The 18635-nt window shown below is 40.2% G+C and overlaps 1 protein-coding gene across 15 annotated transcripts in view; it reads right to left on the bottom strand.

Moving 5' to 3' along the window:
- The window catches only part of SYNE1 (spectrin repeat containing nuclear envelope protein 1), a 453644-nt gene that overhangs the window by 352177 nt on the left and 82832 nt on the right, over nucleotides 1-18635 (bottom strand). For all 15 annotated transcript variants that reach the window (XM_029223419.1, XM_029223418.1, XM_029223413.1 and 12 more), the window contains exon 4: nucleotides 2350-2445. In XM_029223419.1, coding sequence (XP_029079252.1) covers nucleotides 2350-2445 — 96 coding nt within the window. The remainder of the gene's footprint in view (nucleotides 1-2349; nucleotides 2446-18635) is intronic.

Genomic DNA, 18635 nt, shown 5'->3' on the forward strand with positions numbered 1-18635 from the left:
AATGATGCTTTTCATCTTAATGTGGTCCTGAACCAAAATGTCTACATGTACAAAATTTAAATAACCATTGCAATGGTTTATTTATAATTTCAGAGTAATTTCATTTTATATAATTCACAATCCTGAAGGGCTCAGTAAAAATAAATAATAAAGGTTAAATCAGAAACTGTCCTTCTGTGTCTCAGTTTTTCTGCCTCTTAAATGAGAATATTGAGATTCTTTCTGAAATTGCTTCTAGCTTCCAGATCCTATCATTGTAAACACATCTAAATGAGTAGGGCACTTAAACAGAAGTAGGATTCTTGTATCAAAATATACGCTCTTTCTAGAATCACTTAACTTGGCAGGTAATGCCCATTGAGGTTTCTGCATACCGTTGGCCGAGTACAATGGCAGAATCATAATGACACTTAGAATGACAGGCTTCTTAAATACCCATTTGAATTGTAATGAAGGTTCCTTCAATTCAGGTAAATAGCTTAATTCAGGAGGGTATATGAAGATAGCCAGTTACAACAGGCCACCAAGGGAGTATATATTTCAGGTCGATGACTCCCACATCCTAATGTTAATCCAGTTTATTTAGCTCATGCATATATCTGTTTATTCCAAACTGGCTTTTCATATGTGTCTTCTTTGATTTCTCCCAATGTGGAGCCTGAGATAAGAACAGGGGTACATGCAGGTGACCGAGGAGGTGATCCCAGGTAGCAGGAGTGAGGATGCATGGAGAGTGAGACAGGGAAGGAGGAAAAATCAATAAATAATAATCAATAACAGTACAATGTGCTATTAAGGGTCTCCACAATGGGCAACCATGGCTCAGTTCTGCTGGGGATCCAATGGGACACTCTACCTCATGTGTGAAATAAACCTTGGAATCATCCCTCCTACAAAAGCCAGGCTGGAATTTTTATTCAGACTCCCATCCCGTTTGGGACCATTAACTCTCCCACACTTCAGGGCTGCCTTGCGCGCAACTTGCAGCTTTGACAAAAGCCCTGAGGGCAGAAACCCAGAGATGGGCTGCCAGTGCTTGAGTTGAGATGCTGATGGAGGGTGTGGATCAGGTCCACTCCTGCGGCTACTGGAATCAGAGGTGATCTGAGATGGTGCTGGGGGCACCAAAAGCATCTGCTATAATATGAATTCAAGTAGATAATGACTTACACAAAATTATTATTATCAGTTTGCATCTTCCCAGAAACAACTCTGTTACAAAAGCTATGGTGAAGGCTCCCCACAAGAAATGAACTGGAAATTTATGATCAGGCAAAAACACTTTTAAAAAAATCAATTAGGGCTTCCGTGGTGGCGCAGTGGTTGAGAGTCCGCCTGCTGATGCAGGGGACACGGGTTCGTGCCCCGGTCCGGGAGGATCCCACATGCTGCAGAGTGGCTGGGCCCGTGAGCCGTGGCCGCTGGGCCTGCGCGTCCGGAGCCTGTGCTCCGCGGCAGGAGAGGCCACAGCAGTGAGAAGCCCGCGTACCACAAAACAAACAAACAAACAAACAAAAATCAATTATCCAAGTAATAATGACCGTGTAGCTCTTTGTCATGATGCAACAGATTAAGAAAAAGTAAGTACCCCCAATTTTGGACCCCATGTCTAGTGTATTATACAACATTCTGAAGATTATTTCCTGAGAGCCTTTTAAAAATTATGGTAAACATCACATAAATAATCTATGTTTGCAAACTACTTACTTCTCTACTACTCTGAAATGAAAAACCATAAGCCAGAAAGAAATATATATTTTATTATTCGAGTAATGTAGAAAAATAGATTTTATAGGTCACTGTCAATTTGTTTTTCACTCTGCTGGTTCCATTGAGCTTAACAACAAATGATTCTGAACATGCTGTTCCTATTACAAACGACTGATGACAGAGAGTGTCCATAAGCGGATGAAAAATGCCACGCTGATTTCAAGGCTTAATTTTCAACAACTATATAAATACACAGATATGGACCAACAATCCTTTCCAAATGGAAAGTAAGCACTTAAAGTGCATTAGATGTTAATTTCCAACAAATCTTCCTGGATGCCGTACAGATGCAGTAGTTAACCAGGACTGATTATCGATGAAGTTCTTTACTCTTACTTCTAGGATTACTACCACTATACATAATGTTTTAAATCTACTATAGGTGTGCAGGAATGAGAAAGGAAATTTATTCCTTGGTCCCAGAAGTGACCGATAGACTAGTGCCTCCTGTGTATTACCAACTGCAAAAGAGAAAAAATTTCTCTCACGTGGGTAGCACCCCTTATACTCCCAACTCCATAGCCGCCAAATTCCAAATGGGAACAGTTTAACAAGTCTGGTCACAGAAAACATCCTTACCAGTTTCTGCCCAGAGAGGACCTCCAGCAGAGCGAGCAGCTTCACACCATCTTTCATGTCTTCAAAAAGGTCATCTACCACCATTGGGGGTTTCCGCTATAAAATAAAAAAATAAATAAATGCAAAAAATACTTCTCTTACTCTCTGTCAGACATTTGTTACTCACTGTGGCAAAATTTGAAGAAAAATGTCTAAATGCCAAAATCCTTTATTTGGGATATGGTTGGCAATTACCTTTTGATGGCTGCAAAGAGAAAAACGACACTTTGGAGGTAAACCTCACATTCAAGAACCTCATGCTTGGGCTTTCACATACACACCAGTGTCTTTCTAGAAAGGGAGTTTTGACAAGAGTGGGATGGTGTGGGATAAGGGAAGGAAAAGAGGATACTATAAACGTAAAAGATAAGAGAGAGGTTAAAGCAGGACGTAAACAGGGAACAGGTGGTACCCCAGATAAACTGGACCAACCTCCATACCTTCACCCTGAGTGAGCACATTACTGGGCTGAAGAAGGTGCCAAATTTCCTTGAACATTCTCTCCAGGGTAACCTCGTTAACTCAGTGACCTGCTGTGGGACCATTGTTAGAACAGCCAGAGGGACAGGTTGAACCTCCTGTGGGTTAGCTGGCCACGTCCGTTCTGTTGCACAAGCTGGCAAATCCAGCAAACCTCTCTCACAGCATGGCACTGAACCCAAAGGATCAAAAGCACAAGAGTACAGACTGATCAAGGCAAATCTATCACCACTACTGGAGAAATAGTCAAAGCCCATTTTCAACTCATGGAGGGTCTTTTGTTTTTCTATGAAGATTATGAAAATACTTAGTATACTAGAGTTCATGAAATCTTGAAATTAGGTATCTCTTGCCTCAGAAGAAAGTAAAAAAGCGATGATGTCAAAGTTGATGGTCAACAGTAATTAGGTGCTCTCAGATTTCTCACAGAATATGAATTTTAAAAAATTTATAGGGCTTCCCTGGTGGCGCACTGGTTGAGAGTCCGCCTGCCGATGCAGGGGACACGGGTTCATGCCCCGGTCCGGGAAGATCCCACATGCCATGGAGCAACTAAGCCCACGCTACACAACTACTAAGCCTGTGCTCTAGAGCCCGCGCAACACAACTACTGAGCCCGCATGCCACAACTACTGAAGCCCGCGCACTTAGAGCCCATGCTCCGCAACAAGAGAAGCCACCGCAATGAGAGGCCTGCGCATGGCAACAAAGAGTAGCCCCTGCTCGCCGCAACTAGAGAAAGCCCGCAGGCAGCAACAAAGACCCAGTGCAGCCAAAAATAAATAAAAATTAATTAATTAAAAGTGAATACTAGAGAATGATCTTTATTTTTCCACAAGTTCTATCCAATTGTACATAATGTAAATATTGTGTAAACCACTTTATCAAAACACTTTATTTATCAAAAATTACACCAGAATAAGAAAAGTCCTAGTAATTATTGGACAAGTTTTGCTTTCTCATTTTGTATAAAGTACTGTTTACATATAGCAAATGATCAACTAGAGGGGGCCTTTACTATTGTCACAGCATCGCATTTATTTTTTGAAACAATATTTTGTTTTGTTTTGTTTTGCAGTACGCAGGCCTCTCACTGTTGTGGCCTCTCCCGTTGCGGAGCACAGGCTCCGGACGCGCAGGCTCAGCGGCCATGGCTCACGGGTCCAGACGCTCCACGGCATGTGGGATCTTCCCGGACCGGGGCACGAACCCATGTCCCCTGCATCGGCAGGTGGACTCTCAACCACTGCGCCACCAGGGAAGCCCAATTTTTTGAAACAATGTTTTAATAGAAAACCTTTCATCTAAAATGCCTCTCCTGTCATATATATACATATTCACAACATCAATCTGATTACTTGGCAGGATTCAGGTCATGGTGCTGGAGGGCAAAAGAAAGAGTTAGAAATGAGGGTAATTCACTGGAGCCTGAGTTAATGGAAAATAAAGATAATGTGGTTTATTCCGACGGCTTGAGAATTTGCAGTTTCAAGCACTAGACAGAAATCTATTGGGCACTTTTTAAGACCTCAGCTATCTATTTTTTATTAAGATAAAATTATGATAAGCTCTTTCTTTTGCACAGTATTTGGAAGAATTCAATTCTTGGCCCTGTGAATCACATTTAGATATTCTACAGCTACGCATGCTGAATCTGAGATGCTCAAAGAGTGGAATGTCCTGACTGAGTGAGGGGAGAGGAAGACGGAGAAAAGGAGAGAGAAAGAGGTACTTGGCTTCTGTGGCTACTCCCTTCTAGAAACCCTTCTCAAACTAGGTTTAAGCCCTAAATTCTGGCTGTCAGAGTATTGCCTGGTCTAAAGTCTCTAGAAACTCAGGGAAAATGCACATGCCTGGCAATGACCTTGGTAGTTAACTTAAGAGTGGAACAGATCTCATAGAGTTTTGTTTCCTGTTTTTTTTCTCCTCCCCCTTTATTTTTACAGTCCTTTTAACACCACATAATAAGATTCATTCCCTTTCTCTTAGGACTGAAATGGGATCAAATGTTTCTCCTTGAACTTTATGAAATCTAAGAAAGCACAGATATTTTTGGCATAATTTTTACTGACCATTTCCTATATTTGGGAAAAATAATCCATTCTTTAACATTGTGTGTGTGTGAATAACTTGTGTCACTTTACTAGTTCATAAGTACCAATACATGTTTAATGCTTATCCACCATCTACTTTCATATTTTCATTCATATAAGGATGACCATGTTTGCTATACAACATGCTGATTTTATGTCCCTACAAACAACTGCAACACTCAGGAGAAAAGGATTATGAGGATAATTTTGATGAAAAAAGGCATAACTATTTGGCATGAAATGAAAATTTAAGGAATTCTCACATTTTAAAACTATATAGAAATGATAATAGCCATTCTGACAGGTGTGAGGTGATATCTCATTGTGGTTTTGATTTGCATTTCCCCAATGATCAGCAATGTTGGGCATTTTTTCATGTGCCTGTTGGCCACCTGTATGTCTTTCCTGGGAAAATATCTATTCAGATCCTCTGCTCATTCTTCAATAGCATTTTGTTTGTTTTTTTGATATTGAGTTGCATGAGTTCTTTGTATAATTTGGACATTAACCCACTATCAGATTTGCAAATACCTTCTCCCATTCAGTAGGCAGCCTTTTCATTTTGTTGTTAGTTTCCTTCGCTGTACAAAAGCTTTTTAGTTTGATGTAGTCCTAGTTGTTTACTTTTGCTTTTGTTTCCCTTGCTTGAGGAGACATATCCAAAAAAAAAAAAAAAATTACTAAGATTGATGTCAAAGAGCGTATTGCCTATGTTTTCTTCCAGAAGTTTTATGGTTTCAAGTCTTACATTTAAGTCTTTAATCCATTTTGGATTTATTTCTGTGTATGATATGAGAAATAAGTCCAGTTTGATTTTTTTTGCATGTAGCTGTCCAGTTTTCTCAACACCATTTACTGAAGTGGCTGTCTTTTCCACATTGTATATCCTCACCTCCTTTATCATAGATTAACTGCCCATATACATGTGGGTTCATTTATGGGCTCTATATTCTCTCCTATTAATCTATATGTCTGTTTTTGTGCCAGTACCATACTGTTTTGATTACTGTAGTTTCACAGTATAGTTTGAAATCAGGGAGTATGATGCCTTCAGGTTTGTTGTTCTTTCTCAGGACTGTTTGGGCTATTTGGGGTCTTTTGTGTTTCCATACATATTTTAGAATTGTTATATTTTGTGCCCAGCAATAGATGAATGGATAAAGAAGATATGGTATACAATGGAATATTACTCAGCCATAAAAAGAGTGAAATCTTGCCATTTAGGACAACATGATGGGTGGACCTAGAGGGTATTATGATGAGTGAAATAAGTCAGACAGAGAAAGACAGATACAGTATGATTTCACTTATAAGTGGAATCTAAAAAAACAAAACAAATGAACAAACGTAACAAAACAGAAACAGACTCCAAGATAGAGAGAAAAAACAGGTAGTTGCCAGAGGCAAGGGGGTTGTTGGCAGGAGAAAAATAGGTGAGGGTGATTAAGAGCTACAAACTTCCAGTTACAAAATAAATGAGTCATAGGTATGAAATGTACAGTGTGAGGAATATAGTCAGTAACTGTGTAATGTCTTCTTATGGTGACAGTAACTAGACTTATTGTTGTGATCATTTTGAAATGTATAGAAATATGGAATCACTATGTTGTATATCAGGAACTAACAATGCTGTACGTCAATGATACTTCAAAAACAAAAGAACAAACTCATAGAAAAAGAGATCAGATTTTTTTGTTTTCTCAAGAGGACTTAGCCCTGGAGGAGCCTGGGAGCAGCAGCAGTTGTTGCTCCTCGTGAGGATTCAGGCAGCCCACAGCTGTGGCGGGTCTCCAGAATCTGAGGTCAAGGACAACTAAAGGCAGGGCTGTGGATGGGCCAGCAGGTCCATCGGGCAGGGGACAAGGTTGTGGCAGTTCAGCAGGAGGCAGCGTCCTACACTGGTCCAGCTGTCTAGGAAGAGCTGCTGGCCTGGAAGAGGGAGGGAACCTGTGCAGCAGAGGTGGGGGGGGTGGGTGAATTGGATGAAGCTGGTTGAAAAGTACAAACTTCCAGTTATAAGATAAACAAGTACTAGGGATTTAATGTACAACACGATAAATACCAGTAACACTGCTTTTTGTTATATACGAAAGTTCAGAGAGTAAATCCGAAGAGTTCTCACAAGGAAAAAATTTTTTTTCTATTTGTCTAATGTTGTAGCTATAGGAGATGAGGGATGTTCACTAAACTTACTGTGTTCACTAAACTTATCATGATGTGTGTAAGTCAAATCATCATGCTGTACACCTTAAACTTACACAGTGCTATATGTCAATTGTCTCTATAAAACTGGAAGAAAATAAATAAGTGAAAAAACTACATAGAAATGAAAATGTTGGTGCATAAAGTAAATATGACAAAGTAGTCACTATTATAGACTACATATATGAACTCCAATATGTACTAGATGTTTGTGGCTTAGATATTTACACATTATATATAATTTAGTAGGTGTTTTAATAGAAATGAAAGGAAGAAGCAAAGAAGGAGAATGGAAAGGGTAGGAAAGAATGAATGAGACGTTGTTGAACATCTCAATGCTAAGGGATTGTACATGTCACCTCACTCAATATTCATAACCACCACATATGGGGGTATCACCCCCCCTTTAAAAGCAAGGAATCTGAATCTCAGAGAGGTCAAACCATTGGCCTAGATCACACCCCTACTAAGTGACTAGGTTTGAGCCCAGGTTTATTATACTTTGAGCCACCTTGTTAGAAAGCTTAGTATAAAATTATAGGTATTAGCATTTTTTTCTGAATACACAAACCTATAAATGTGATTTTTATTTAACATCAATATGAAAAGTATTAACTAATCAGCTAAGGTGCCTGCCACTCTACTAGGAACAAAATATTTTTTAACAAAAAGCCACTTTTATACGAATGGATATAAGAAAGACTAAAAATAATAGTAGGATATAAGAAAGACTAAAAATAATAGAAGCACATGTATATAAATATACATTGGAATAGACACAAATCATCCCAGCTCACACCATGTCCCCCTGTGGTCATGTCTGTGCTACACCCTCATCTTTTGTTAACTGAGTGACCCGAGCTGGGCCCATCACATTCTCTACTTGGATCTAGAAGATGGCTGGAACCAAGTTGTCACATGGCAATGACCTAAGGACAAGTGACATCAGGTCCTGCTGCTGAGACCCCAAGAGCCACTCTCCCTGCCTGGGTTAGTCAGTGTGTCAGGGGTCCCCAAGACATTCCTTAGCTTGATGGCTCTCAAGATGGACTCAGGGGACCTAGAAAAGCTGCTATACTCATGGTTACAGCTTACTACAGTGAAAGGACACATTAAAATCAGCAAAGGGAAAAGGCATACAGAACAAAGTCCAGGAGGAACCAAATGAGAGCTTCCAGTGCGGAGTAACTGGTTCCCCTCCAGTGGATGTGCACAGGGACATGCTGACTTTCCCCAGCAACGGTGTAAAGTGTTGCCAACGAGGAGAGCACACCTGAACCTTGATGCCAGGTTTTTATCTGGAGTCTGTCATGTAGGCAATGTGGCACCTGCCTAACTGACCTCAGCTACTCAGTCTTGTCTTCCCCTGTCCCTATCCCCAGCAAAAACAGGTGTTCACCGTACAACTCATTAAGATCAATTGATTTTATCAAGTAGTATAGCATGGCCCCAGGCCTCAGGCATACAAAACACCTCTATCAGGTAGAATATTCCAAGTGCCCAGAGGTTATCTCCCAGAAGCCAGTCAAGGACCATTCTTAAAGGCAAGTCTTTATTTGGAATGTGCAGGGTTTGAGCAACCCAGGTCTGCTGAGTTAACCCTTTCCTGCCCGGTCAGCATTTCCTTCCATACCCTGAGGTGCTCTGTACCTTTTTACTAGATCTCACTTCTTAGTTAAATCATTTAAAATCAATTTCATTCACTCGCAACAAAATAAAGCACAACTGACAAGTGTGCCTCTTTTGTTATTACTTTGTAAACACTCTCCTGAACTTAACAATGTACATTTCAGTGCCCTCCCACTCCATGACGAGATTCACATAAGCGATCAAAAATAAATGCAGTTATTTTTTAACATCTTTATTGGAGTATAATCGCTTTACAATGGTGTGTTAGTTTCTGCTTTATAATGAAGTGAGTCAGCTATACATATATCCCCATATCTCCTCCGTCTTGCTTCTCCCTCCCACCCTCCCTATCCCACCCCTCTAGGTGGACACAAAACACCGAGCTGATCTCCCTGTGCTATGCACCTGCTTCCCACTAGCTATCTATTTTACATTTGGTGGTGTATATATGTCCACGCCACTCTCTCCCTTTGTCCCAGCTTACCTTTCCCCCTCCCCGTGTCCTCAAGTCCATTCTCTACATCTGCGTCTTTATTCCTGTCCTAATAAATGCATTCTTTATAGATGCCAGTGTGCATTTTCAGGGGAACCTGACTGTATTTAATATAAGATGTTTTATAAACTTTTGATCAATTGATACTGGTAAATGAAGAAGGTAGAAACAGTTGAGTATTACTGATAAACAAACATGAAAGAAAGAAAGAAAGAAAGAAAGAAAGAAAGAAAGAAAGAAAGAAAGAAAGAAAGAAAGAAAGAAAGAAAAGAAAAGACAAAAAGAAAGAGAAGGAAGAAGGAAGGAAGGAAGAGAAGGAGGGAGGGAGGGAGGAAAGAAAAAAAAGGAAGAAAGAAAGAAAGTCATTTTTCATGGACAAGTGTATGCCTATATATCCAAAATTATAAAATGTTAATGTACTGAAATTATTTTTAGCATTTTTAACTTTGCATTAATAGGGCAAGCACATGTACATCAATTAAGGAGAAAGAAGCTTTGGGTGTTTGATCAAAATCAGTGATGTGGAAAAGTACAAAGCTACCTTGAAACATTACCAGCATATCATGGCTCCATCAGCAGGTATCTACACATCTGCAAGAATCTTAGAGCCCCTTAGTGATAAATATCACAGGGCTATCAAGGAGCTCTGCAGCATGAAGGGTTTAGTCCTCAGCAAAGGAAAGGGCTGAATCACCCATCTCATTCCAGGACCAACCCAGGTCCTCACTTACCATCATCACTTTTAGTTGCACAACTATTGGGCAGTCTTTTACTAAGTGCTTTTCCCTCTTGGGGAAAGAGCTCTTAAAATATTGTATAATACAAAAATTATAGCATTTTACTTTAAATTACTAAATACATATCCTCGGGTTTAAAATTTGTGATTGCCGGATACCAGTGATACCAGTAAAACTGAACTGGAAAAGACCTAAAGAAAGAACCCATGGCACAGATAATGCTTTTCTTTACTTGAGACATACACATGGTCAAGCACAGTCAATCTTGCTAAAAATGATGCAAAATCATGGCCTGACATATTCCCCAGACGGCCTCCTGTGCAGTATATAAAGAGGTCTCAGTGCGGAGGCTGGACCTCAAGCTGTATTCCGGGCACCTTGAAACCTGTGTGCACACAATGGCCCCTCATTTCTCAAGCCAGACCAACCACTCCCGCCTCCGTTTTCCAGGTTTCAGGTGGGAGCTATTTCACAGGCTGAGAGACAGGGTATGGGGGAACATCACATCCCAGGACCAGCCTAGAGTGTTCGCATGCTCTTCCAGTTATCTGATGGGCAGGAACAGCAAGCTAAACAACAGGAACCGAGAGGAGAGTGGGAAGGGAAGAGAGGTTGACCAGCAGACGCGGAGCAAGCTACCCCCCAATGGTTGGCAAGGAGCCCACCACACTAAACTGTCTAAAAATGCCAAAGCAGCTGGACTAGGTCTGTAAAATCATCATCATAACCACTGACAGGAGCCCGATAAAGTTAATTCAACTTCTGGGCTTCCCTGGTGGCGCAGTGGTTGACAGTCCGCCTGCCGATGCAGGGGACACGGGTTCGAGCCCCGGTCCGGGAAGATCCCACATGCCGCATTGTGGCTGGGCCCGTAAGCCATGGCCGCTGAGCCTGCGCGTCTGGAGCCTGTGCTCCGCAACAAGAGAGGCTGCGATAGTCAGGGGCCCATGCACCGCGATGAAGAGTGGCCCCCGCTTGCCACAACTAGAGAAAGCCCTCGCACAGAAACGAAGACCCAACACAGCAAAAATAAATAAATAAATAAACCAGCTCCTTGTACGGTCCAGCCCTACCTCAAAAAAAAAAAAAAAAAATTAATTCAACTTCTAAAAGGTTCTGTCATCTTATCCAGAAAATCTAATTAGACATTACCAGTATTTCCAGAAACAAGGTGAAGTAGTTTTTTTTTAAATGTTATGTATGATATGTTTCCCCTTCACTCCCTTTAGAAAAGCATTGCTGTGATTATTTTCCACCTCTGCTTGGCAAAAGTGAGAAGGTAGTTCCCATTCTTTTCTGTTTCCTATGACAGATTGCATAAGCATTTCCATTTCCTTAATTATTTAATTCAATTCAGAATAAATATCCCAAAGGCAATAACCGCCCTCCAGCCCAACTTTAAATCTGCCTGGAAAACTGCTCTTAACAACTTTCACATGATTTTTTTTTCACTATGTAGTTTAAAAGAAGCACACTCCTCAAGTTACTTGTTTTATTCAGGACAAAGCTGGGGTTATCCTTTACTGCTCTTTTTTACTGATACTCCACAGCTGATCTGTCAACAAATCTTGTTGGCTTTATTTTCAAAATTCACCTAGAATCCAGCCATTTTTCACCCCCTCCACTGCTATGACCTCGGTCCAATCCGGCCATCTCTCACCTGGATGACTCAACAATCTCCTACCTTATCTTCCTCCTTCGGCCCATGTCCCTCTTCAGTCTACTCTCAACAGAACAGCTTATTTTCCTTCTCCTCTGTCCATCTCCTCCATTGGGATATAAACACCATAATGCAGGGGTTACTTTTCCTGTTCTGTTCACTGCTACATTCTAGAATCTTGCCAAGCATACAAACAACATTTAAAAATATTTATTGAATGGATGTACGACTAGACAAAATACATTTCTAAAAGAAGGAACTTTGACAAATATTGTCAAAAGTTTTATTAAACCGCATGGACATTGCTATAGCTATGTCTTTGTTATTAATAAATTAATACCTCCTATTAATAAATTAAATGCCATTCATTTTGAAATGATGATTTTCTTTGTAATCTTTTAGTTGCGTATTTGGAAATAACTAATTTATCGTTATGCTTGAGATTATCAAACTAGTTTTAGAAAATCAGTTAAAGAATGGTTTCTGGGGTGTATTATTACATTTACTTTTTCCTCTTTGCCTCCTTATCTCCTCATCTTAGTTCATGAATAGTCCCACCAAAGTGTGTACAAGGAAACAGATGGGCTCAAATTTCAATTTCGAAAGCGTTTCCATGTTATCTTTTAGCACCATTGGTGGAAAGACAACTGAAGAAGAATAAAAGCAGCCACCAAAGTGATATTTTATGACTGTGAAGATGTCAAAGTCATTATTAGTTTAAATTATTTAAAAACAAACATGGAAAATCAAAAGTGTTCCTTTTAAAGGAGTATATGAATCTGACTTGGTCTTAAAACAAAACGTGCTCTTAATAGAGCACATTTGGGTTGAATGATGTGCTCCTCCCCCAAGATACGTGGAAGTTTTAATCCCGGTATCTCAGGATGCGATCTTATTTGGAAACAGGGTCTTTAGAGAAGTAGTCAAGTTTAAATGAGGTCATGATGGGGGGGGGGGTGGAGAGGGGGTCCTAATCCAGTGTCCTTACATGAAGGGGAAATTTGGACACAGTCTCAGACAGGCGCAGAGGCAGGGACTGGACTAATGCAGTTGCAGACCAAGGAACCTCAGGTACTCCAGGCCTCCAACTGAGGCTAGGAAGAGGCAAAGAAGGATTCTGCCCAGAATCTCAGAGGGAAGCATGGCTGCCTAGTCTCAAGGACTGTGAGATAATAAATTTCTCATTTTATGGCACCCAGTATATCATACTTTGTAATGGCAGCCCTCGCAAACTAATACAGAATGTAAATAATGTTCAACGGTGCTTTTTTTTTCAGTTCATCTAAAAAGTGAGGAGATGCTTATATTATGCCTGAGGTCACCCAAAAGTCGGTATTTAAAATGTTCAGTGCCTATACTTAATGGCCCCTTAGATCTAAGGCTGGCAGATGGAGAAAGGGCTGTTTATTGCAAATTGAAAGAGAAGCTCCATTTATAGAAACACTAAACAATGACTATTTCTGACCTATTTTTTTCCCAAAGGACTTAATGCCAAATCATATATTTATTTCAAAGTCAAATATCATAAGACTGAATCAAAGGTATTTAAATATAACACTATTCCATTTGACAAATTTAGAGAAAATGTGAAACTATAATTATTTGATAACAGAGTATAACTGATGTTTAATGTTAAGATTACTTATATTATCTTTTTCTAATTAAAAATAAAATTTTAGGGGAAAGATTTTTGGAAAACACGTCTTTAATCTGTCCCCTTTGGGGTCAAGGTGACACTGTACAATAGCCTACGGATCTTGCATAAAGTTTAGGAATTTGCTAAGATAAATACATTTTTAAATGTGAAAGAACTAATATATTTTTAACTGCTAATTTAAGAAAAATATTCTTCCTAACATAAATTCTTCTGCTTAGAAATGCAGACTATTCTGATAGACCTAAAAAACGTGTAGTCATTAGGTGGGAATCCCCTCAAATTCAAGTCCACCCAACTCTGTCTTCCTCTCTCCCCCATCCCAAACTTAGGCACATCCACACCCATCCTTCCTATTCCCCCTATGGCCTCAGAGATTGGAAGCTGTCTCTCCTCTGGTAAAAACCTCCACCCGTCCTCTTGATTTTCTCCCCACCCTGCCTCTTTAGGAGTCTTGTATCTTAAAATATGCTTGTTTTCCTTCATTTTCACCCTAACCCTCTCTACCAGTTCTTGATCATTCCCTTCCATAGACACACACTTAAGACCACTCTTTATTGAAACAGCTCTTACCAGATCCCATGTTCTGCTTTAGCTAATACTCTATCTCCTTAACATGTAATATACACTCAGGTCCTAACATCCTCACCTCTCATTTACTTACCAGTTTGCTAGAGTCGGGTTTCTGCCAAGACTTGGCCACTCCCAGTGATGGCTAATGACTTCTAATTGCCAAATGAAAAGTGTTCATCTCTACTAAGTCATTTCCCTCTGTGTAACTGAACTTATTAGCTTTCCCCCAAAGTCTCTTGTATTCTCCGTCTCCATGAATGATCCGAATCATCTGTTCAAGGCAGAAATCTAGGAGTCATTCTTGATTCCTTCTCCCCCAGCTTCCAACTGATAACTCAGTTGTATCGGGTCCATCCCTACCCATTTTTCAATCTATCCACTTTTCTCCATTCCCCCACCACTACTTTAGTCCAAAGGATCCTCACCTCTTATCTGAGTTATTGCAAGTTCACTTCACCTCCAATTTTACTGGTTCCTGCTCTAATTTATGTGAGAGGGGTGTGGGGGAAAATGAGAGGCAGGGGAGGGAGAGAGAGATGAGAGACAGAGAGGTTGAGAGAGGGGTTGAGCCCAGAGCGATCATTTCATTTTCCTAAGATTCTTAAACGTCTCCGGTGCCCATAACACAACATCCAAACCCTTTTAATGGCTGACCTTTGATCGATTCTCAGTTTCGTCTGTTGCCAACCCATTCCTGGAACCCATCTTTTCAGGTATTCTGAGCTTCACTTCCTTTACTGTGCCAGGCTGTTTCTTACCTCTTAACTTTTGAAAACATGAGTTCCTTCACCTACCCAATCCCAAGACATTTCTCTGGCTCCAGCTTAAATGTTTCTTCCTCTGAAAACCTATTCCGATGCCCTCCTTCAGGTTACTTGTATGGTTGGCTGCGCTTGCCCTGTGCTCCCTGACACCCTGTACTTCTCTGCTCGTGGAGTTTACCATACACACGTCTCTGTAATTGCTGTCTCTTCTGCTGGCCTGTCAGTTTCATAATGGCATGGACTATATCTGTTTTTGTTCACCACTGTATCCACAACCCCTAGCACATAATAGGTGCTTGAAAAGTATTTGCTACATGAATAGCTAAATAAACGAAAGAAGCGTGGTGTGTATAACACAATGGTTAGTGCCCAAACTTTGGAGTCCTGGGATTGAAATCTGGTTTTCCACGTACCTGTTCTATGACCTTGAGCTTATTAATTAACTCGAAGCTTCAGTTTCACAATCTATAAAATGGTGAAAATACTACTTATATTTGATTGCTGTGTTATTTAAATAAAAGATAAAGTTGCTAAGGCACAGTAATCGGCACATGATAAGTTCAGTAGACAGCAGCCCTGCAATTTAAAAACCTCGTCAGCGATCGGCGATGACAGCCAGCACTGAATCAGGACCTAACTTTGAAAAACTCTTACTTGGATCAATATTGGGCTAATTTAAAAACAAATACTCCACCTTCTTTCACTGACAAAGCAAACAGAATAGAAAGAGGCAGGTTTCTTCTTAAAAAGGAAGAAAATTATAGGGTCCACGTTTCAGTATGAAGCCCTCTTCCTGAAAGGAATTATCAGATATATGAAATAAACAGAACCCACTAATTTTTGTTGATGTTACATTATATCGACAATTTATGATTTGCAATGTTTTGCATAATTTCAGAAGCGTGAAGACTTCAATTTGACAACAAAGCAAATATTTTTTTAAAACTGACAATTATACTCACAAATTTGAGTAATCTACAGAAAATTCTCGGGTTTTTTTTTCCTATTTTTAATATAAATTTTTGTTTTAAGAAAAGCGTATTTTTTGAAAACAGATTGCTCTCTTATTTGCACCCAATGTCTCCATACTACTGTCAAAATATTTATAAAGAATTGTTACAATAGAATAAAATGTCATCAGTAAAAGACTTTGTTTTATTTAATTAGCAGTAAATAGTTTTCTTATTTGCAACTAAGCAAAGCAGCCTACAACAAAAATGAAAATTTCCCATTAAAAACCCTCCCCAAATTTATCTCCACAAAGCATCTTTTGCACATCCCCCAATGCACCCAACATTGAATGATCTTAGGACAGAGGATCAATTTTTTTTGCTTCTCAATTCAACATCCCAGCTCTGTAAACCTGCTGCAACTTATTATTAAAGCTATTTTTGGAAACAGTCAATTTCCAAAGAAGATTTTTGAGAAAACAGGTATAATTTTTTTCTTCCAGTTTTATTGATATAATTGACGTATAAAGCTTTCTTTCTAAATAAGGTGTTTATTTTTTTAGTTTGCTTAAAATCTTTAAAGAAGGCATTGCAGTAGCAAGACATAATCACAGAATTTAGGATGAGATGGTTTATCACTCTAGTTTAAATCCACAAAACTTCCCATGACTTGTGCAATAGCTCCAGACAATTGAGATCCGGCAAAATATTTACAACTTGCATTCTAGAAGAAAGTCGAAACTCTTTTTTTCCTGCCAGTTTAGCACCTCCTTTCTTGTTCTCAGAGATAAATAACTTGGCATGTTATATAGCATAAGTAACAGGTGAATTAAGACTAGTATCTGATCACCAGCATAAAAATATTTTTGACATGGGTCACTTCCTTGCCTTTATTGGTAGATGTCAACAGAAAATTGTAGGAAACACACACACAATCAAGGAATAAAATGCATTTTAATTATTTTGAAGGATTTGGTTATTAGATATCTGAAGCCATTCCAAAGCACAGCGCTATGTACAACTGGAACTGAAACACAAACATTTGATATGAAAGAGGAGACAAGCTCATTACTTAACATCATTCTTGGACCAAGGTTTGGAAGAAATTCTCATGTGCTTCAAGCCAGACCTCTGGATGAACCTGTGGCCTGTTTTGGACTGAATGTTTGTGGGTCCCCCCCCACCGCCCCACCAAATCTATATGTTGAAGCCTTAACCCCCAATGTGATGGTATTTGGAAGTGGAGCCTTTGGGAGGTAACTGGGTGTAAATGAGGTCATAAATTCCTCACAACGGAATTAGCATGCTATAAGAAGAGGAAGAGAAACCAGAGTTCTTTCTCTCTCTGCCATGTAAGGACTGAAATCAGTCGATACATTGATCTTGAACTTTCCAGCCTCCAGAATTTCAAGAAATAAATGTTCCTTGTTTGAGCCACATAGTCTATGGTATTTTGTTACAGCAGCCCAAGCTGACTAACACTGGGTCTAAGTTGGTTGCATATTTACTGGGCAAAATAAATAAACATAAACAATACACCAAACCAGACTCAATCTGACCCAACAAATTACAGAACACCAGGTCCTTTCAAAGCTGACAGCAATTATGGTTCCATCCTTGGAGCAGACTGTTGTTATAGGACAAACCATTGGCTTTGGTTTTTTAATAAGCAAGAAAGAAGAGGAAAAGTTGGCTCAAGAATCTCCGGAGAGGGGCTTCCCTGGTGGTGCAGTGGTTAAGAATCTGCCTGTCAATGAAGGGGACACGGGTTCGAGCCCTGGTCCGGGAAGATCCCACATGCCGCAGAGCAACTAAGCCCGTGCGCCACAACTACCGGGCCTGCGCTCTAGAGCCCGCGAGTCACAACTACTGAAGCCCGTGCGCCTAGAGCCCATGCTCCACAACAGGAGAAGCCACCGCAATGAGAAGCCCGCACACCGCAACGAAGAGTAGCCCCCGCTCGCCTCAACTAGAGAAAGCCCATGTGCAGCAACAAAGACCCAACACAGCCAAAAATAAATAAATAAATTAAAAAAAAAAAAAAGAATCTCTGGAGGATAAGGAAAGACCTTGAAGCAGATCAAGTGGCTTCTCTGTGGATTATTTTTCTAGTGAGAAACATTTTGATTCTAAGTATGGCTTTGGGCCTGCTCTATGACTGAAAACCAGGGGCCAGGGGAGATATCCATGTGTTGTTAAAAGGTAAAGAAGAGCTGAAGACCAAATATCTAAGAGGCTGCTTTCACGAGAGACTTAGTGAGATTCTGGGCATAATATATGCTTCTGTGGAGCCCAAGTGATTAAGGTAGGGGTGTGTATGTGTGTGTGTGTGTGTGTGTCTGTGCAGGTGCTTGTTGTCTGTGCCTGGGGTGCTAAGTGATGGGCACACTCTAGCATCACACAATGACTTTGGGAGCAAGCCTTCTCACAGAGACAGCAGGAAAAGTGACACAGTGTACTTGTCCAGAGGCCAGATAAAAGATATGAACTTCACCTTGCTTCTGTTGCAAGTAAGGTATTATCGTTCTCAGAAGTAAGTCAGCACACTGCAGTGGGGAGGGAAGTGTGTGCTTCCATTTAAATGTGACCTCAAGGAGACTGTGAAGCCCAGGATGTACAGGTTGCATATGTTTTTATAGAGAAAGTGTACAGATAGAAATAGAGATGGGAATGGGGATAAAGATAGGGATGGAGAGATTGAGATACAGATGGAAAGGGAGTTGGGCGGAGGTGTGATGGAGAAGGAGATGGGATGGGAGAGATAGAGACGATACAGGAATGCAAGCAGGGTGAGAGGGAGAATGAGAGAGAAATAGGGCTGGAATAGGAAACTCAAATAGGGATAAAGGCAAGCAGAGGATGGGTACAAGAGAGAGGGAAGAGTAGGGAATCATGGGACCAGCTGCTGAGACAGTCGCAGACATAAACATCCACTCTGTAGCTATCCTAAAACCCTCAACTGTCAAAGCAGGGTAATGTGGTCAGATTTTATTTTCAAAATGTTTTTAACTA

This window comes from Monodon monoceros, unplaced genomic scaffold (genome assembly GCF_005190385.1).
Source record: "Monodon monoceros isolate NGI ecotype Baffin Bay Population unplaced genomic scaffold, NGI_Narwhal_1 Super_Scaffold_15, whole genome shotgun sequence".
NCBI lineage: Eukaryota > Metazoa > Chordata > Mammalia > Artiodactyla > Monodontidae > Monodon > Monodon monoceros.